Source organism: Monodelphis domestica, chromosome 6 (assembly GCF_027887165.1).
Source record: "Monodelphis domestica isolate mMonDom1 chromosome 6, mMonDom1.pri, whole genome shotgun sequence".
Taxonomy (NCBI): domain Eukaryota; kingdom Metazoa; phylum Chordata; class Mammalia; order Didelphimorphia; family Didelphidae; genus Monodelphis; species Monodelphis domestica.
This window is the reverse complement of record NC_077232.1, coordinates 277005699-277026260: the sequence shown is the minus strand read 5'-3', so window position 1 is coordinate 277026260 and position 20562 is coordinate 277005699. Positions and strand designations below refer to the sequence as shown.

At 37.3% G+C, this 20562-nt stretch overlaps 1 protein-coding gene across 6 annotated transcripts in view; it reads left to right on the top strand.

Moving 5' to 3' along the window:
- Nucleotides 1-20562, top strand: part of SHROOM3 (shroom family member 3) — a 262210-nt gene that overhangs the window by 197908 nt on the left and 43740 nt on the right. For all 6 annotated transcript variants that reach the window (XM_056803258.1, XM_056803257.1, XM_007495798.2 and 3 more), the window contains one exon: nucleotides 14409-14540. In XM_056803258.1, coding sequence (XP_056659236.1) covers nucleotides 14482-14540 — 59 coding nt within the window. In that variant the 5' untranslated portion in view covers nucleotides 14409-14481. The remainder of the gene's footprint in view (nucleotides 1-14408; nucleotides 14541-20562) is intronic.

Sequence of the window (20562 nt, the reverse complement as noted above, 5' to 3'; positions counted from 1 at the left end):
TTGTCAATTTTCTTAAGTCATCTCTTTTCCCCTCTGGGTGCTCTATTTGAGCACACATGTTCAGTATAAGTACATGAACAAAATTTTACTGAGTTAATGAGGCAGTCTCTAGGTTTGACTTTGTACAATTGATGTCAATCACAAGTATAGTGAGCTTGGCACAAGTTTAAAGTTTCAAATAATCTTTTTTAGTACTCTCATCTGTGATGTCCATCCTTAAGACTTCTCTTATCAGAATTGAGGCTTGGATTGAGGTGGAATAAGACAGGTTAGTTTAAGGAAAGAGGGGATCTTGAAGTCTAGGTATACCCTCAGCACCAGGTGAGGTGTGAAGACTGAACATGCAAGCAAGGCCAGGGGAAGTTACCCTAAGAAAAGGCATGGGGGGACATCAACTTTTTGGGAAGCTCCAAACTGACTCTTCTTAACTGAATTATTTCTATTGATGGTATTGTCAGTTGCTCAGGCCTAGAACCTACTCACCCCAGGCTCTTCTCTGTCCAGTCCCTGCTACATAGAAATAGTGGTCAAGTCCTGCTTTCTTTCTTCACTATGATACCAATTATACACATGAAGTAAGAGAAAACATTTCTATATTAATCACTTTGACATAAAAAAAGTAAATAGAAATAAAATGAAAAATAATACACTTCAATTTTTTTAATTTATTTTTTTACTTTTAAACATTATTTTATTTGGTCATTTTCAAACATTATTCATTGGAAACAAAGATCATTTTCTTTTCCTCCCTCCCTCCCCTCACCCCTCCCATAGCCGACACCCGATTCCACTGGGTATCACATGTCTCCTTGGTCCAAACCCATTTCCATGTTGTTGGTATTTCATTTAGGCTGTTCCTTTAGAGTCTCTCCTCAATCATATCCCCTCAACCCCTGTAGTCAAGCAGTTGCTTTTCCTCAATGTTTTTACTCCCACAATTTGTCCTCTGCTTGTGGATAGTGTTTTTTCTCATAGATCCCTGCAGATTGTTCAGGGACATTGCATTGACACTAATGGAAAAGTCCATTACGTTCGATTGTACCACAGTGTATCAGTCTCTGTGTACAATGTTCTGACTCTGCTCCTTTTGCTCTGCATCACTTCCTGGAGGTCATTCCAGTCCCCGTGGAATTCCTCCACTTTATTATTCCTTTTAGCACAATAGTATTCCATCACCAACATATACCACAATTTGTTCAGCCATTCCCCAATTGAAGGGCATCCCCTCATTTTCCAATTTTTTGCCACCACAAAGAGTGCAGCTATGAATATTCTTGTACAAGTCTCTTTTCCTTATTATCTCTTTGGGGTACAAAACCCCAAACAAAAAAGTGCTATGGCTGGATCAAAGGGCAGACAGTCCTTTATCTCCCTTTGGGCATAGTTCCAAATTGCCCTCCAGAATGGTTGGATCAATTCACAACTCCACCAGCAATGCATTAATGTCCCAACTTTGCCACATTCCCTCCAGCATTCCTTACTTTCCTTTGCTGTCATGTTAGCCAATCTGCTAGGTGTGAGGTGATACCTCGGAGTTGTTTTGATCTGCATCTCTCTAATTATAAGAGATTTAGAACACTTTTGCATGTGCTTATTAATAGTTTTGATTTCTTTACTGAAAATTGCCTATTAATGTCGCCTGCCCATTTATCAATTGGAGAATAGCTTGATTTTTTGTACAATTGATTTAGCTCTTTGTAAATTTGAGTAATTAGACCTTTGTCAGAGGTTTTTATGAAGATTGTTTCCCAATTTGTTGCTTTCCTTCTAATTTTAGTTACATCGGTTTTGTTTGTACAAAATCTTTTTAATTTGATGTAGTCAAAATTATTTATTTTACATTTTGTGACTCTTTCTCAGTCTTGCTTGGTTTTAAAATCTTTTCTTTCCCAAAGGTCTGACATATACTATTCTATGTTCACCTAATTTACTTATAGTTTCCTTCTTTATGTTCAAGTTATTCGCCCATTCTGAGTTTATCTTGGTGTAGGGTGTGAGGTGTTGATCCAAATCTAATCTCTCCCACACTGTCTTCCAATTTTCCCAGCAGTTTCTATCAAATAGTGGATTTTTGTCCCAAAAGCTGGGGTCTTTGGGTTTGTCATAGACTGTCTTGCTGAGGTCATTTACCCCAAGTCTATTCCACTGATCCTCCTTTCTGTCTTTTAGCCAGTACCAAATTGTTTTTATGACCACTGCTTTATAGTATAGTTTGAGATCTGGGACTGCAAGTCCTCCTTCCTTTGCACTTTTTTTCATTATTTCCCTGGATATCCTTGATCTTTTGTTCTTCCAAATGAACTTAATTATGTTTTTTTCTAATTCAGTAAAGAAATTTTTTGGTTGTTCAATGGGTATGGCACTAAATAAGTAAATAAATTTGGGTAGGATTGTCATTTTTATTATGTTAGCTTGTCCCACCCATGAGCAATCAATGTTTTTCCAATTGTTAGATCTAGTTTTAACTGTGTGGAGAGTGTTTTGTAGTTGTGTTCATATAGTTCCTGTGTTTGTCTTGGCAGGTAGATTCCTAAGTATTTTATATTGTCTAGGGTGGTTTTAAATGGTATTTCTCTTTCTAATTCTTGCTGCTGAAATGGGTTAGAGATATATAGAAATGCTGATGACTTATGCGGTTTTAGTTTGTATCCTGCGGCTTTGCTAAAGTTGTTGATTATTTTGACTAGCTTTTTGGTTGATTTTCTAGGATTCTTCAAGTAAACCATCATATCATGCGCAAAGAGTGATAGCTTCCTCACCTCATTGCCAATTTTAATACCTTCAATTTCTTTTTCTTCTCTAATTGCTACTCCTAGTGTTTCTAGTACAATGTTAAATAATAGAGGTGATAATGGGCATCCTTGCTTTACTCCTGATTTTATTGGGAAGGCTTTGAGTTTATCCCCATTACAGATGATGTTTGCTGATAGTTTTAGATATATTCTATTTATTATTTTTATGAAAGGCCCTTCTATTCCTATACTTTCTAGTGTTTTTAATAGGAATGGGTGTTGTATTTTATCAAAGGCTTTTTCTGCATCTATTGAGATAATCATGTGATTTTTGTTGGTTTGCTTGTTACTATGGTCAATTATGTAGATGGTTTTCCTAATATTGAACCATCCTTGCATTCCTGGTATGAATCCTACCTGATCATAGTGGATAACCCTTGTGATGACTTGCTGGAGTCTTTTTGCTAGTATCCTACTTAAAATTTTTGCATCTATATTCATTAGGGAGATTGGTCTATAGTTTTCTTTCTCTGTTTTTGACCTGCCTGGCTTTGAGATCAGTACCATGTTTGTGTCATAAAAGGAATTTAGTAGAACCCCTTCTTGGCTTATTCTGTCAAATAGTTTGTGTAATATTGGGATTAATTGTTCTTTGAATGTTTGATAGAATTTATTTGTGAATCCATCTGGACCTGGGGATTTTTTTCTTAGGGAGTTCTTTGATGGCTTGTTCAATTTCTTTTTCTGATATGTGGTTGTTTAGGTAATTTATTTCTTCCTCTTTTAGTCTAGGCAATTTATATTTTTGTAAGTATTCATCCATATCACCTAGATTGCCATATTTGTTGCCATATAATTGGGCATAGTAGTTTTTAATGATTGCCTTAATTTCCTCTTCATTAGAGGCGAGGTCTCCCTTTTCATCTTGGAAGCTGTCAATTTGGTTTTTTTCTTTCCTTTTTTTAATTAGACTGACTAGTACTTTGTCTATTTTATTTGTTTTTTCAAAGTACCAGCTTCTAGCCTTATTTATTAAATGAATAGTTCTTTGACTTTCAATTTTATTGATTTCTCCTTTGATTTTTAGGATCTCTAATTTAGTCTTCATCTGAGGATTTTTAATTTGTTCGCTTTCTAATTTTTTAATTTGCATGCCCAATTCATTGACCTCTGTCTTTCTTAATGTCTTAATATATGAACTCAAGAATATAAATTTCCCCCTGAGTACTGCTTTGGCTGCATCCCATAGGTTTTGAAAGGATGTCTCATCATTGTCATTTTCTTCAATGAAGTTTTTAATTGTTTCTATGATTTGTTCTTTAACTAGCTGGTTTTGGAGAATATTGTTTAATTTCCAATTAATTTTTGATTTATCTCTCCATGTTCCCTTACTAATTATTATTTTCATTGCATTGTGATCTGAGAAGGTTGCATTTATTATTTCTGCTCTTTTGCACTTGTTTGCAATGTTTTTATGCCCTAATACATGGTCAATTTTCATGAATGTACCATGTGCTGCTGAAAAGAAGGTATACTCCTTTTTCTCCCTATTTATTTTTCTCCACATGTCTACTAACTCTAATTTTTCTAAGATTTCATTTACTTCTCTTAACTCTTTCTTATTTATTTTTTGGTTTGATTTATCTAGTTTGGATAGAGGAAGGTTCAGATCCCCCACTAGTATAGTTTTTCTGTCTATTTCACCCTTGAGTTCCTCTAGTTTCTCCTTTAGAAATTTGGATGCTATGCCATTTGGTGCATACATATTGAGTACAGATATTTCTTTATTGTCTATACTGCCTTTTATCAGGATGTAATTACCTTCCCTATCTGTTTTAACTAGATTTATTTTTACTTTGGCTTTGTCCGATATCATGATTGAGACTCCTGCCTTCTTTTTATCAGTTGATGCCCAATAGATTTGGCTCCACCCTCTTACTTTCACCCTATGCATATCTGCCTTCCTCATGTGTGTTTCTTGTAGACAGCATATGGTAGGGTTTGGGATTCTAATCCACTGTGCTATTCACTTGCATTTTATGGGTGAGTTCATTCCATTCACATTCAGAGATTACTAGCTGTGTATTTTCCAGCATTTTGATTTCTACTCCTGGTCCTGCCTTTTCTTCTTTCACTATTTCCTTCTACACCAATGTTTGTTTTTAATCAGTCCCCCTAGTTCCCACCTTTATTTTACTTCCCTTTCCATGCCCCTCCCTTCTTATTCCCCTCTTATTTTCTTTAAAGTTTTTTTTTAAATTACCCCCCACCCTCTCCCTCCCTTCTACTGCTTCCCTCCCCACCAGTCCATTTGTTACCCTTCTACTCTCCTATAGGGCGCAAATCTATTCTCTGCCCCAATGGATTGGATTGTTCTTCCCTCTTTGAGTCAATTTCAAAGCACGTAAGAGTTGAGTATTTCCTATCTCCGACCTCTTTACCCTTCCAGTGTATTGATGTTCTCCCCGCCTCCCACCACAAGCTTCTTTTGACATATAAATTTACCCCTATTTGTTTCTTTTCCCATTTCTTTTAATATTAACCTATTTTTTCGCTCAAGTTGTGTATGCATATATATATATATGCATACACATGTGTATGTATTTATGCATGCATATATCTATATACCTATTTATGTCTTGTCCTTTCATCCTATACAGTTTTTCACTGTTCCCTCTAAGTGTACTTCTTTTAGCTGCCCAGGTAATAACAACAGTTTTTAAGAGTTACCAATGACCTCTTTTCTTATAAGAATACATATCATTTTAACTTATTGAGTCTCTTAAAAAAATTTGTGTGTGTGTGTTGTTTTGTTTCTGTTTTTTCCCTCTTTTTAAATTAACTTTTGATGATTCTCTTGAGTTCTGTGCTTGGACATCAAATTTTCTGTTCAGGTCTGGTCTTTTCTTTATGAATTTTTGGAATTCTTCTATTTTGTTAAATCACCACCCTGTAAGAATATAGTCAGTTTTTGCTGGGTAGTTGATTCTTGGTTGTAGACCTAGTTCCCTTGCTTTCCAGAATATCATATTCCATGCCTTTCAGTCCTTCCGTGTGAATGCAGCCAGATCCTGCATTATCTTCACTGTGGTTCCGTGGTATCTGAATGACTTCTTCGCAGCTTGTAATATCTTTTCTTTGGTCTGATAGTTCTTGAATTTGGCTATAACATTCCTGGATGTTGTCAGTTGGGGATTAAGTACAGGAAGTGATCTGTGGATTCTTTCAATCTCCACTTTTCCCACTTGTTCTAGGATATCGGAGCAGTTTTATTTAATAATTTCCTGTAGTATGTTGTCCAGGCTTTTTCTTTTGTCATGGTCTTCTTGTAGACCAATGATTCTTAAATTGTCTCTCTTTGAATGATTTTCTAAGTCCTCTGTTTTGTGAATGAGATGCTTCATATTTTCCTCAATTTTTTCATTCTTTTGGTTTTGTTTTATAGTGTCTTGCTGCCTTGTGAGGTCACTTAATTCTAGTTGTTGTATTCTGGTTCTTAAAGACTGAATTTCATCCCTGGCTTTTTGGTCATCCTTTTCCTTCTGGTCTAATTTTCCTTGGAGATCATCTTTCATCCTCTTTACCTTGTCTTTCATCTCCTTTTTCTCATCTTTCATCTTCTTCACCTCATCTTTCATCTCCTTTGCCTCATTTTCCAGCTGGTTGATTTTGGCTTTCAAGACACTATTTTCTGTTTCCAGATGACTTATCTTGCTGTTAAAGTTGTCTTCAGCCTCCCTTAATTGTGTTTTTAATTGCATTTTGAGTTCTTCCAAAGCCTGTATCCAATTTGCTAGGATTTCTGTTTTTTCCTTTGCTTATCTCTCCCCCTCTGTTTCATTCACTCTTTGCTCATTAACTGTACAGAAGCTGTCTATTGTAATTTCTTTCTTCTTTTTCTGTTGTTTGCTTGTATTTTCCCCTTCTTTGCTCCCCATATTTGTCTGTGCTCTTGCTCCTTGCATTTTTTTTGTTTGGGGGCTTTCTGTCAGTCTCCCCTCTTGGAGCTTTGTCAGATCTCTCAGTACAGTCTCTGGAGGAGGAATGATGGCTTCCCTGTCCTCTGGAGGCTTTTGATCGGATTAAGTTCAGCTGGGTTGGGCTGTATGTGCTTTGAGACAGAAAATTCCTGGAAAGCTGGAGTCAAATGGAAGGTCTCAGCCACTCAGGCTCTCTCCAGTTCTCTCCAGCTCTTTCCCTGCCGCCTGCATTCTACTCTCTGCGACTGGCCTCAAGGTACATCCTCTAGACCAGTGCCTTTGCCCGCCCAGAGGTTCCTGGCCTCCCTGAGCTCTGAGGACTCCTGATGGGATTAGGTTCAACTGGGTTGGTCTGGATGTGCCCTGAGGCAAAAACCTCCAGTGAGACTGGAGCCAAATGGAAGGACCCAGCCACCGGGTCTGCCAGCTCTTTGATCTCTTTCTGGCTGCTTCCCTGCCACCTGTGTTGGTTGCTCTGAGCCTGGCACAGCCCTGCTCACAAGGTACGCGCTCCAGACCAGCACTTTTGCCCACCCATAGGTTCCCGCTGCCGCTGGGGGCTCAGCGCTCTGGGTTGGGGGGAGGGGTCCTGGGACCTTCCTTCTGCCTTCCCCTTAGACCCAAGTGTTCTCAGATTCCAGTTTTTGGGAGGTGTACCTTTTGAATTGAGTCCAAAAGGAGAGTTCCTCACCTCTGTCCTGTTGTTAAGTTTGAATTTCAGTCCCCTGGGAGCATTCAGTTTGTGATCGGTAAAGGAAGGGTTTTCAGAGGTCTGAACTTTTGCTGCTTCTAAGCCACCATCTTGACTCCCAATACACTTCAATTTTCCTTGAGAATTCATCCATTTTCTCTCTAGAGATGGAGAGAATTTTTCACCTTGAGTATTGATCAGGGTAGTTAAATCTTCCATACTTGATAACTGTTAAAATATTGCTAATACTGTGTACAGTGTTTTCCTATTTTTGCTCTCTTCTCTCTGTATCAGTTCATATAAGTCTTCCCACCAACAAGTGTTGGCCAAATGCTACAAATAGACAGGGGAATGCTTGATGCCACACTTTCCTCAGATCATGTTCCTCTGGTCTAACTTGCACAGTCATCAGTCAAAAAAGAAACTCATACAGAAAAGGGCCAGCCTCACCACCAACTACCACATACATGTCTGTCAAGCCAGTCTAGCAAAAGTAGAAAGGCCCCCTAAGGGAAAGAAAAGAGGCAGTATGTGCCATGCAAGTTAGACTAATACCACTACCTCAACCATTATCTTCCCTCAGTCTTTTATGCAGACATGCCAGGAACCTGAACCTAAGCACCTTGGTTATCACAATGCTTCCAGCTCAGTGTCAAGGACTGGAAAGGAAAGTTCTTATCATTGAAGTCCTTGGTGGCATCAAATCATTCAACATCAGAAATTGATATGATTTTATTAGTGGAAATGACATTAAAGAGGAATCATTACCATATACTTGGCTTCTGTGCCTTAAAGACCATGGATTCTTTAAATCTAACTTGCAGATGACACCTTCTTTACTGGAATGCCACTTTCTACAGGAAGCCTTCCCTAATCCCTCTTGATTTCAGGACCTTCCCTGTGTAAATTATCTCTTACTTATCCTACATGTAGTTTGCTTTGTATATATCTGATTGCATGTTGACTCTTCTATTAGGCTGATTTCCTTGAAGACAGGGACTATCTTTTGTCTCTTTTGTATTCTCAGTGCTAAGCACAGTGCCTGGCACTTAGTAGGTACTTAATACATGTTTACTGATTGATTAATTATTGTCTCCCCCATTAGAATATGAGCACTTTGATGACTGGTATTTTTCTTACTTTTCTACTGGTTTCCCCAGTACTTTGCATATTAGTAAACCCTTAATAAACTCTTCATTCATTCCTATGTTTCATGATTTCTTACAGTATAATAGCATTACATTACATCATTTGTTTAGTGATTCTCCAATGGATAAGTTCTTCCCCCCTCTTAGTTTCTAGTTCTTTGCTATGATTTAAAAGAGGTGATAAAAATGTTTTTTGTACACTTTGTACAAAATACCTACATTTGTTAAGATCTACCTTTTTCCTCTTTAATAATAATACTTTTACTATCCACTTAACAGAGTTGTGAATTGTAAGGCATTTTATAAACCATAAAAATATGTTGTTTTTATTAGTACTACTATTAACTAATAAAAAGTTTCCTTCATTCTCATCTTTCATGGAAATGAAACCAAATACTGTGGCAGTATTTGTAGTATTTTCTTTATCCCTTTTTCTTCTATATAAGTCCAAATAGTACTAATCGACTGTGCATAATAGAATCTACTTCTATTTGAAAATAAGTCTGTACTTGAATGCAGGTTGCTGTCTTACATCCCGAGACTTTAGTCTAATTTCAGCAGCATTATCTCAGCATCTTCAAAAGGGAAGAATTCCATTTTCCAAAGTTGAATTTGGAGCCCTAAAATACAGTTCTGATGTTCTAGCATCAGGATCTAGAAGTATGGATATGAGAACTCAGACTTGGAGCAGAGTTCAGGAACTTTGTTTCTAAGTAGAGTAGGATCCCTGAAATTAGAAATAGTGTAATAAATAAACATTTAATAAATGTTCATTGAGTTGATGGGCAAATTCTAGAATGAATGTGGTAGGGTTTAGGGCTGTCACCAATTACTAGAATAGTAGTAGGGAAAGTTCAAAGGCCTTAACTGGAATTGGCAGTAGTTTAGGAGTTAGAGGGTGGATCCCTGAGAAGGCAATGGTCCTATAATTGGTAAACAACCAGCTACTTCCTCAAAGGCAAAATCTTTTCTGATGTCAAGATGTGAAAATCTATTGTCTTGCCATTCATATGAAGCAGTTAAGTGTTGCAGTACGTATACAACTGGCCCTGAATCCAAGAAGATTTATCTGACTTCAATACCATCCACTTATTAGCTGTGTAAACCTGGGCAAGTCACTTACCCACTATATACTTTAGTTTCCTCATCTGCAAAATGGGAATAGTAATACCATCTATTGCCAGGGTTGTTTTAAGAATAAAAGAATATCTATAAACCTTTGATTGCTGCATACATGCTAGCTATCATTATGTTGTAAGCATCAAAGGAGCTCTCTAAACTTTATCTTAAGGAAACAAATCATCCATTTCCCATTTCTCTAGAACTGGGGTTGGGTAGCAATGGAATGAGTTAGATGTGTGAAAGCCAGATTTTATCATTCTAGAAAGTAAAAATAAAAAAGGAGCACTGCCATTGGAGTCAGAAGAACTGAATTCAATTCCTATCTTTGCAATTTACTAATTGTATAACCTTGGAGAAATTGAGTTGTCCAGAGTTTCAGCTTTAAGCCATTTGTAAAATATAAATAATTATCCTGCCAAATCTACCTCATAGTGTACTTATGAGGATCAAATGAAAATGAATATATATTGTGATAGACTTAGTACCTGACCCCTACTTTTTCCTTTCTCTTCTCTTCTTTACCTCAATTCTATTCTGTGAGACTAGATTGAGAAATCTAGTTTTCCTCCTCTGTGTTCTGGTCTCCACTAACTCTCCAATCCAAAGCATAGGATATCTTATGTCAAATGACACCCCTTTTTCTTATGATGAGAAAGTAGAATCCACATTTCTATCAGTTTGACCCTCCAACTAGGCAATATAAGTTTGTCCTATAGTCACCAAACATTTTTGTACATTAAAGACTTCCCACCACTCAACTTCAGTGACCTTATATCATTCATTTTTATTTACCTAGTAGATAGGAAGAATTCAAGTTCTCTGTGGACAGTAACTTAACTTTCCTAGACTGTTTGAAAGAGTAAAAAGAAATAGGATATAGTTCATAAATTTTGCCCATGGAATGATTGAAGCAGAATGAGAAATTATAATGTTGATAACAATAACAACATTAGAGTAGCTTGACCATTTAAAGATGTTACAAATAGGAGCAATTATTAATCCTAAGAATCACTGACCAAATTCTCTAGAGTTTGCATAAGAATATATGTATTGTTGCCTTGAGATATATGAAAAGATAACATTTTCATCTTTCAAATTAATGGGTTAGCTTTCATTTAAAGTATATGTTATATTCAAAGAACAGCTAATCCCAATACTATACAAACCATTGACATAATAAGCAAAGAGAGAGTTCTATCAAATTCCTTCTATGACACAAACATGGTACTGATCCCAAAGCCAGGAAGGCCAAAAACAGAGAAAGAAAACTATAGACCAATCTCCCTAATGAATATAGATGCAAAAATCTTAAATAGGATACTAGCAAAAAGACTCCAGCAAGTGATCAGAAGGGTCATCCATCATGATCAAGTAGGATTTATACCAGGGATGCAGGGCTGGTTCAATATTAGGAAAACCATCTACATAATTGACCATATCAACAAGCAAACCAACAAAAATCACATGATTATCTCAATAGACGCAGAAAAGGCCTTTGATAAAATACAACACCCATTCCTATTAAAAACACTAGAAAGCATAGGAATAGAAGGGTATTTCCTAAAAATAATAAACAGTATATATCTAAAACTATCAGCAAACACTTCCCAATAAGATCAGGAGTGAAACAAGGATGCCCATTATCACTTCTATTATTTAACATTGTACTAGAAACACTAGCAGTAGCAATTAGAGAAGAAAAAGAAATTGAAGGTATTAAAATTGGCAATGAGGAGATCAAGCTGTCACCCTTTGCGGATGATATGATGGTCTACTTAAAGAATCCTAGAGAATCAACAAAAAAGCTAGTCAAAATAGTCAACAACTTTAGCAAAGTAGCAGGATACAAAATAAACCCGCATAAGTCATCAGCATTCCTATATATCTCCAATACATCTCAGCAGCAAGAATTAGAAAGAGAAATTCCATTCAAAATCACCTTAGACACTATAAAATACTTAGGAATCTAACTGCCGAGACAAACACAGGAACTATATGAACACAACTACAAAACACTCTCCACACAACTAAAACTAGACTTGAGCAATTGGAAAAACATTAATTGCTCATGGGTAGGATGAGCTAATATAATAAAAATGACCATCCTACCCAAACTTATCTATCTATTTAGTGCCATACCCATTGAATTCGGAAGAACAAAGGATCAAGGATATCCAGGGAAATAATGAAAAAAAAATACAAAGGAAGGTGGCCTTGCAGTCCCAGATCTCAAACTATATTATAAAGCAGTGGTTATCAAAACAATTTGGTACTGGCTAAGAGACAGAAAGGAGGATCAGTGGAATAGACTTGGGGTTAGTGACCTCAGCAAGATAGTCTATGACAAACCCAAAGATCCCAGCTTTGGGGACAAAAATCCACTATTTGATAGAAACTGCTGGGAAAATTGGAAAACAGTGTGGGAGAGATTAGGTTTGGATCAACACCTCACACCCTACACCAAGATAAACTCAGAATGGGTGAATGACTTGAACATAAAGAAAGAAACTATAAGTAAATTAGGCAAACACAGAATAGTATACATGTCAGACCTTTGGGAAGGAAAAGATTTTAAAACCAAGCAAGACTGAGAAAGAGTTACAAAATGTAACAAAACTGATGTAACTAAAATCAGAAGGGAAGCAACAAATTGGGAAACAATCGTCATAACAAAAACCTCTGACAAAGGTCTAATTACTCAAATTTACAAAGAGCTAAATCAATTGTACAAAAAATCAAGTCATTATCCAATTCATAAATGGGCTAGGGACATGAATAGGCAGTTTTCAGTTAAAGAAATCAAAACTATTAATAAGCACATGAAAAAGTGTTCTAAATTTCTTATAATCAGAGAGATGCAAATCAAAACAACTCCGAGGTATCACCTCACACCTAGCAGATTGGCTAGCATGACAGCAAAGGAAAGTAAGGAATGCTGGAGGGAATGTGGCAAAATGGGGATATTAATGCATTGCTGGTGGAGTTGTGAATTGATCCAACCATTCTGGAGGGCAATTTGGAACTATGCCGAAAGGGCGATAAAGGACTGTCTGCCCTTTGATCCAGTCATAGCACTGCTGGGTTTGTAGCCCAAAGAGATAATAAGGAAAAAGACTTGTACAAGAATATTCATAGCTGCGCTCTTTGTGGTGGCAAAAAAAATTGGAAAATGAGGGGATGCCCTTCAATTGGGGAATGGCTGAACAAATTGTGGTATATGTTGGTGATGGAATACTATTGTGCTAAAAGGAATAATAAAGTGGAGGAATTCCATGGAGATTGGAACAACCTCCAGGAAGTGAAGCAGAGCAAAAGGAGCAGAGCCAGGAGAACATTGTACACAGAGACTGATACACTGTGGTACAATCGAACGTAATGGACTTCTCCATTAGTATCAATGCAATGTTCCTGAACAATCTGCAGGGATCTATGAGAAAAAACACTATCCACAAGCAGAGGACAACTGTGGGAGTAAAAACACTGAGGAAAGGCAACTGCTTGGCTACAGGGTTTGAGGGGATATGATTGAGGAGAGACTCAAAATGAACACCCTAATTGTGACAAGGAAATCACTTTTAAAAGACTGATATATATTAATTTAAGATCGCCAAGGAATTCAGCTATGTAATTCCTAAATGAAAACTCAAGTCAGCCGTCAACCTTTTATAGAGTTTAATTACAGACAGGAGGAAGAAAGGAATTAGAGATAGAGAGAGAGAGGGAGAGAGCAAGGGGAGAGAAGGGAATAGGGCTTAAATACCCCTTCTGTTTAGGCTGGGCCAAAGGGCCCAAGCCCTTAGATAGCTCGGGTAAAGAAAAGAGATCAGTCCCTATTACTCCCGTGACCAAAATGGAGAAACAGTCTCAGAGGCCCCCACCTTCAGCTTCCTTCAGAGCAAGCTTCTCAGAGCACCTCTCCAACCACTCAGAGCCAAAACTCTCCCCACCACCCCCTCAGTCCTCAGACCCCCTCTATCTTTAAGGAAACCATCCAAGTTCCCTCCCCTCAGTTCTCACATCTACCAATCACTGTCCATCAATTTCCCTGTGCCAGTGGTGGCTCTAGCTTAACCCAGGACCACCCAGAGGTCTGTGGCTTTGCACATGTCTGTTGGAGGTCATATTCTCAAATAATTAAATTTTGATCTATGCTGCAGCCCTTCCTAAATCCTGTTAGGACTGAGTGGGGTGGAAATTGTATTTTCCAAGACCTGATTCTGTCATTCCAAGTATCTCTATTGTATCAATTCTAAAATCAATCATGACTCAAAGAAATTCCTGTTCTGTGCTTAAGCATAGGTCAAAGCCCTTTCCATTGTTCAGCAAAAGGTTTCTGTCCTAAAGTAATCTTAAGAAGGGAGGAGAAGGAACCTCCCATGCCAATGGGGTTCACATTCCAATACACTATCAGTAAGAAATTTTCCAAGTATGAAATTTCCCAATGGTGAAATTTCCAACATTTATAAGTCTAAGAAATTTTAAGGTTTACATAATGCAAATACCAACAACATGGAAATGGGTTCAGATCAAGGACACATATGATACTCAGTGGAATCACGCATCGGCTATGGGAGGGGTGGCGGGAGGAGGGTAGGAAAAGAAAATTATATTTTTTTTCAATGAATAATGTTTGAAAATGACCAAATAAAAAATGTTTTAATGGGAAAATAAATTTAAAAAAATAAAGTATATGTTATAGATGTTGCTGACACTGAACTTTTCCATTTCCCTCCAGGTGCAATGAACCTGTGGGCCAAACACACTCCTGGCATTCAACCAAATCTGGGAAAGACCACTCTGATGCCAGCATGATGCAAATATCTCAGGGCACGATTGGTACTCCTTGGCACCAAAATTATCATTCCAGGTATGTAACAGGCACCTCAGCTATGAATGAATAGACTTAAAGAATGACAACAGGGTTTTTGCTTCTCTCCAGAGTGATATTCTCATAAAGGAACATTTTCTTCTCTCCTAGTCTCCCTTTTTCCATCATTCCCAGCCTGCATCTCTTTCCCTCTTCATAAGACTATAATTTCTCTATGAACTCTGAGTATTAAATCATCCTTCTTCACACATTCCTTCACTTAATTCCTCAATTCCCAAAATTTAATGTATGAGTACAAATTCATCTTAGATCCTTACCTAGAGTAGGAGGCAAGGATTCAAGAATCATTCTAAACTTTGACTGCTCATTTGCAGTATCTATACATTTCCAGATTAGATGTTTCTCAATTAAATATTTAAAAAAACATGCTAGAAAGAACAACAAACAGAAATTTCCCTTACCACCAAAACCTATTGGCTGAAGGAATTACTATCAAATTTTGGCTTATAGTGAAGGCATCTTTACTTCAAAGAGGAAATTACAGATGCTTTGCCTGCTGGAGTAAAAATGTGTACTTCTGCTCTATTAGAACATTTCTTCTAATCTGCTGTGCACCCTCATTGTCTTTTTCTCCCCTCTGCACATTCTACTTATTTATTTCCCATTTTTTTCTTCTCTCTCTTTCTCATCCCCCTACTTTTCAAGTCATTGTCTACTTTGTTGCTGGCCTACTAATATGTCATGGTCCTAAACCAGTTTGTTTTCTGTCAGTCAGTAAAAATTTAAGCACCTACTGTGTGCTTAAGTAGCTTAAATACCAACAGAATTAATGCATACTTAGTAAAACTAGGAAAGAGATATAGGATCATAGATTTAGATAGAAGTAATTTTCCAGATCTAAGGTCAAGTCCAACTCTTTTATTTTATAAAGGAGGAAAGTAAAGCTTACATAGATTAAGTCACTTGCCCATGATTAGAAAACTTATAAGTATCAGGCAGGATCTGAGTTTTCCTGACTTCAGATCTAGAACTCTATCCACTGAACATCCTCTTGGATTTAATGAGTTTCCCATAATGGCAAATGACAAATGACTACAAAGCCAGAGAGATGAACCTTGAATTATCCCATTACATGTTCTCATCTGCCTCTCCATGTTGTTTTTCCCTTAATTAGAGGTAAAATCCTTCATCCATTCTTAAAGTCATATGGTAAATCAGGAATCCAAGTAGAAGTAGCTAGCTTTTTTTCTGATAGTAATACCACTTTGTTCTCCAACAAACCATCATTTAGCTCTTTCTGGAACCTGGCACTGGACCTTTCATGATTATTTTTTTTAATTTCATGATTATTTTTTTTTAATATTTATTTTTAAATATTTTTTCCATGTTTACATGATTCATTTTCTTTCTCTCCTTTCTTTCTTCCCCCATCCCAGAGCCAACAATAAATTTCACTGGGTTGTACAAATGCTATCACTTGATACCTATTTCCATATTCTTCATTTTTGCTATAAAGCGATTTTTAAAAAGCCTAAACCCCAAATTACATGATGTCATATGTTTTGCTTTTGCATTTCTACTCCCATAGTTCTCATGGAGTAGATTCTCAGGTGTTTGTCTAATTTAATGGAACTTTAATGGATTTTGAATGGCAATAAAAAAAAGATTTAAAAAAAATTTAATGCAGTAAGAAGAGATAGCTCCAGCTTCCAGAAAGGCTAAAAACTTAAGCACATAAGATAGAATAAGAGCATACTTTTCAGGGAGAGGGGAATCAGGGCAGGGAAAGGGGTAATACAAGAATGATGCCAACATTCCTTATCTCTGTTGCTTCTGCAATTGGCTACTTCCCAAAGAGAAATAAATCCAAATTCCCACATAAAATAAAGGGCTCAGACAGCAGGGAGGCCTTCCCTATTGAAGTACTGAGTCATTTGGATGAGTGTCCTAACTGAAATCTTGATGATTTCTGACAACCCTCCATGGGTGATGAGGTTCAGCAGGAGATTTCCAAAGGTTAACAGTTGCTATCTTCAAGGGGAAATGGGTTTTGCTTGTCTTTTAGTTTGTTTAAACATGATTTAGCCTCCTTCTTTTTGCCCCCTAACATTCCTTGTTCCCCTTCCCACTTCATAAAATATTTAATGTGTTTGCCATTTGAAAGAGAGCCAAGTTCCAGCTCCCAGCAGCAGTAGATAGAAAGCCATCTCAGAACTCTTTCAGGCTTGTAGTTTGACTACAAACTTGGAACCTGAGTGAACAAGAATCAATTGTGTGAATGTCCAGGGGACCTGACCCAAAAGACTAATGGGGATGGTTATCACTTTCCTAAAAGTCAAGAGGTGAGAGTTCAAAAGAAATGTAAACAGACTCAGGGCCACCCATATAAATGAGGATCATAAAACTGCTGTAAGCTAGGCATATACTCTAACTAATGGTTGGTGGCCAAGCATTTATTAAATACTGAAGATATATACTCATACATTGTTCATCTCAGATAGGGCCAAGACAAAGAACTTCCATCAGGTAAGGAAATGGACTCCTTTCTATCTATTTGGTTGGGAGGAATATAGAATTTACAGTTTTCCCTTCTCACCCTCTATTTCCTCCCACCTCTCACCTTTCCTCATGGCCAAGAAGGAACTTGAGATACCTCACCATAGATGCAAATAATAGCTTATGCTTATGGTATATTTCTTTTTATTGAGAGAATCTGTGATTTCCCTATTATAGGAAATTCTCAGGGAAGAATTTCCCTCTCTCAGGGATGATGAGTCTGCCACCTCTTCTCTATCTTACCAATTTCAGGAGTTTCATGGAATAGTAAGAGGTTAAGGGATTTCTTTGTATCAGAGGCTGGACTTGAATCTAACTCTTCCTAATCTCTTTAGCCTTTTGGTGAAGCCTATAGTCCCCTTCTCAGAATAATATTTTTAAACTATTGAAGGAAATGCTAAGTTTCAGTTAGATGCTAGTAAAAATAAGAATATCATTTTTCTTCTATCCATATTCATGGCCCTGAAATCTATTCATGGGCCTCTGAAGAACCTTAAATTAAGAACTACTGATCTAATAGAGCTGCTTTAATTTAAAAATAAGTTAGGAGAAAAGGCAGAGCTCTACATTAAGGGACATCCTCACATTTTTCCTTTTATGCAACGCTATGGGGTGGGGTTAAGGAAAGGAAGCTTCAAAAAAGGGAAGATTACCCAAAATGCCACAATAGATATCTGTGTTGTCTCCCATCACCTGGCACAAATCATCCTGTAATCCATTCATTTCATGTTGAAGGCTTTCTATGATAACACTTCTGGCAGATGGCCAGAAGCCTGCTTAGAACCCAGGCTCCTGCTTTCCACTGTGTTTAGCCCATGTGTTTGCCAGGCAAAATTACAAGGCACACCAATGGCATCTAGTGGTCTAGTTGCCAGGTCATTTGAAGATTATCATCCCTCCTTTGCCAACTGCTAGCCCTGGTCCAGGGACTTAGTTGCAGGAAGAGGAAAGAATGAAGAAGGTAGGGTGCAGGCAGGAGGACAGGATGTTAAAGGCAGTAGGGTACTGAGGCTGAATGCCTATGAGCTATATTCGGGATTTCACTGAAATCCTTCAATATTCCCTCTGTCAAGTCAGTAAACACTTAAGTTCTGGGGATATAAAGAAAGATAAAACAAAACAGTTCCTGCTCTCAAGAATTTCACATTCCAATAGTGGAGACAATATACAAACAAATATGTACAAAAAATTTTTAGTGACACTATGTATATAAATCATGGGCATATAAATGTTTCCCTAGAGGTCCAAAGCAGAGACCCATGGATTGTCAGTCTTCCTAAAAGAGTCAATAATTAAACAAACATTAAGTACCTACTGTATACTTGTATCACCAGGTAATGAACAAAATCAAAATAGTCTCTTCCCTAAAGAAGATTACATTTTACTGATTATATTTAAAATAAATCAATATTTCCCTTTCACACTCCTTCATGATCTAGGTTGCTACACTGACAGTGATGAAGTGCAATCAATAGAATCCTAGCATCCTTTTTTTTCCTCCCTAAAAATGACCATGAAAGGTCCAATCCCTGAATTTAGGCAGTATTCTCCCAATAGAGCATCATACCATATTTGCATCAGGGAATGAGGGAGAGGGAGAGAAGGAGAGGTATGAAAAGGGGAGCAGATAGAAAGAGCTTTTCACTTTTGATGAACTTTCATTATCTCATTTTATCCTTACAAAACTCTTATTATGTGGGTATGGTAAATAATGATTTATATATCTATAAACTAAGAGATCAGAGATGTCATCTGACTTCTCTAGGGTAATATGGTTAATATCTCTTGACATTCATTCTTCTTCCATCAGCTTACTCACACACCTATGGAAATAGCCCAGGACCCCGAACACAAGAGGTTTAGGAATAGGTATTTTTATAAGATCACTAGATGAACCTTCCAATAGCCATCTTCAATCACTAAAGACAAAGTAACTGCATCCCTTGCTGCTGATCACTGATACCAGCTATTGATCAATTGCCACCAATAGACAGATAAGCCCAACTGACCTTTGAGTTACAGTACCCCAAGACCATCAGTACTGCTTCTATCCTACCCCAGTTGTCATTCACAGTTACTGAAGACCAGAAAAGGAAGTTTGTTTTTTTTCACTAAAGCCCTTGGTACTGTCAAATGATTAAATATCAGAAACATATCACTTTATCATTGGAAATGACATTAAAGGAGAAGTATTAACATCTACTTTATCACTGTCTCCTAAGGACCATGACACCTTTCTATCTGACTTATGACTACAACCATTTCTTTATGGCATATCCTCCATTAAAATGTGACCTCTTTGAGAACATAGACTATTCTTGCTTTTCTCTTTGTATATCCAGAGCTTAACACAGTTTTTTTTGCACATAGTAACTGCTTTTTCATTAATATAAGAGCCAGTAATACAATATATTCAGTAGCAATCAGGAAATAACCAAGTAAAATGGGGAAAGCACTATGTGTGTGAATGAATGAATGAAAAATAAGAGGCAATACTGATGGTCTAGAACAGTACTGGCAAATATTTTCAAGACTGCATGCCCAAACTGTAATTTCAAGCTGCCCGTGAGCTCCCTGCATCAACCCAAACAGTGAAGGGATGAAGTGCTTGCATTGGGTGGCTGGTCAGAGAGGCAAAAAAGTGTCCTTGGACACTTCGGAGAGGTGGACCAAAGCAGTCCTCTCCATGCCAGCCTAGCACTCATGACATGGCTTTACCAACACAGGTCTAGAACATAGTGGTAAATTCCCCCAAAAGAAATACCAGCATAGGGGGCAGCTGGGTAGCTCAGTGAATTGAGAGCCAGGCCTAGAGATGGGAAATCCTGGGTTCAAATCAGGCCTCTGACACTTCCTAGCTGTGTGACCCTGGGCAATTCACTTAAACCCCATTGCCTAGCCCTTACTGCTCTTCTACCTTAGAACCAATACACAGTATTGATTCCAGGATGGAAGGTAAGTGTTTAAAAAAAATGCCAACATAATATGGTAGATTATGTGTAATGGCATAAATAACTTATATATGATATATATATATAATATAAAGTCATAAATAACATATTAGCCATGTTGTTTTTAAAAATGGGGGGAAGGGTGGAAGGCACACTAAAAATCCACAGAAAAAAATCAAGTGAAGTTACTTACTTCCACTGAATCAATCTGCATTCAGACTTCATCAGTTCTCTCTTTGAAGGTGAATAGCATTTTTTCATCATGAATCCTTTGGAACAGTCTTGGAGTAGCTAGGTCTTTCATAGTTGATCTTCATTATTATGTTGCTGTTACTGTTACAATGTTCTTATGGTTCTGCTTACTTCACTTATTTGTTAACATAATTGCACTTTTTCATGGTGGTTGTTTCTTTTTTCTTTTTTAAACCATTTTAAAGCCTTTCACAACCTAGCCCCAAACTATATTTCCAGTCTTGTTGATTGTTATTCCCCATTCCCCCCTATACAGTCCAATACAGCCACAAACTGTCCTTTCTGTGTTCCTCCCACATGAC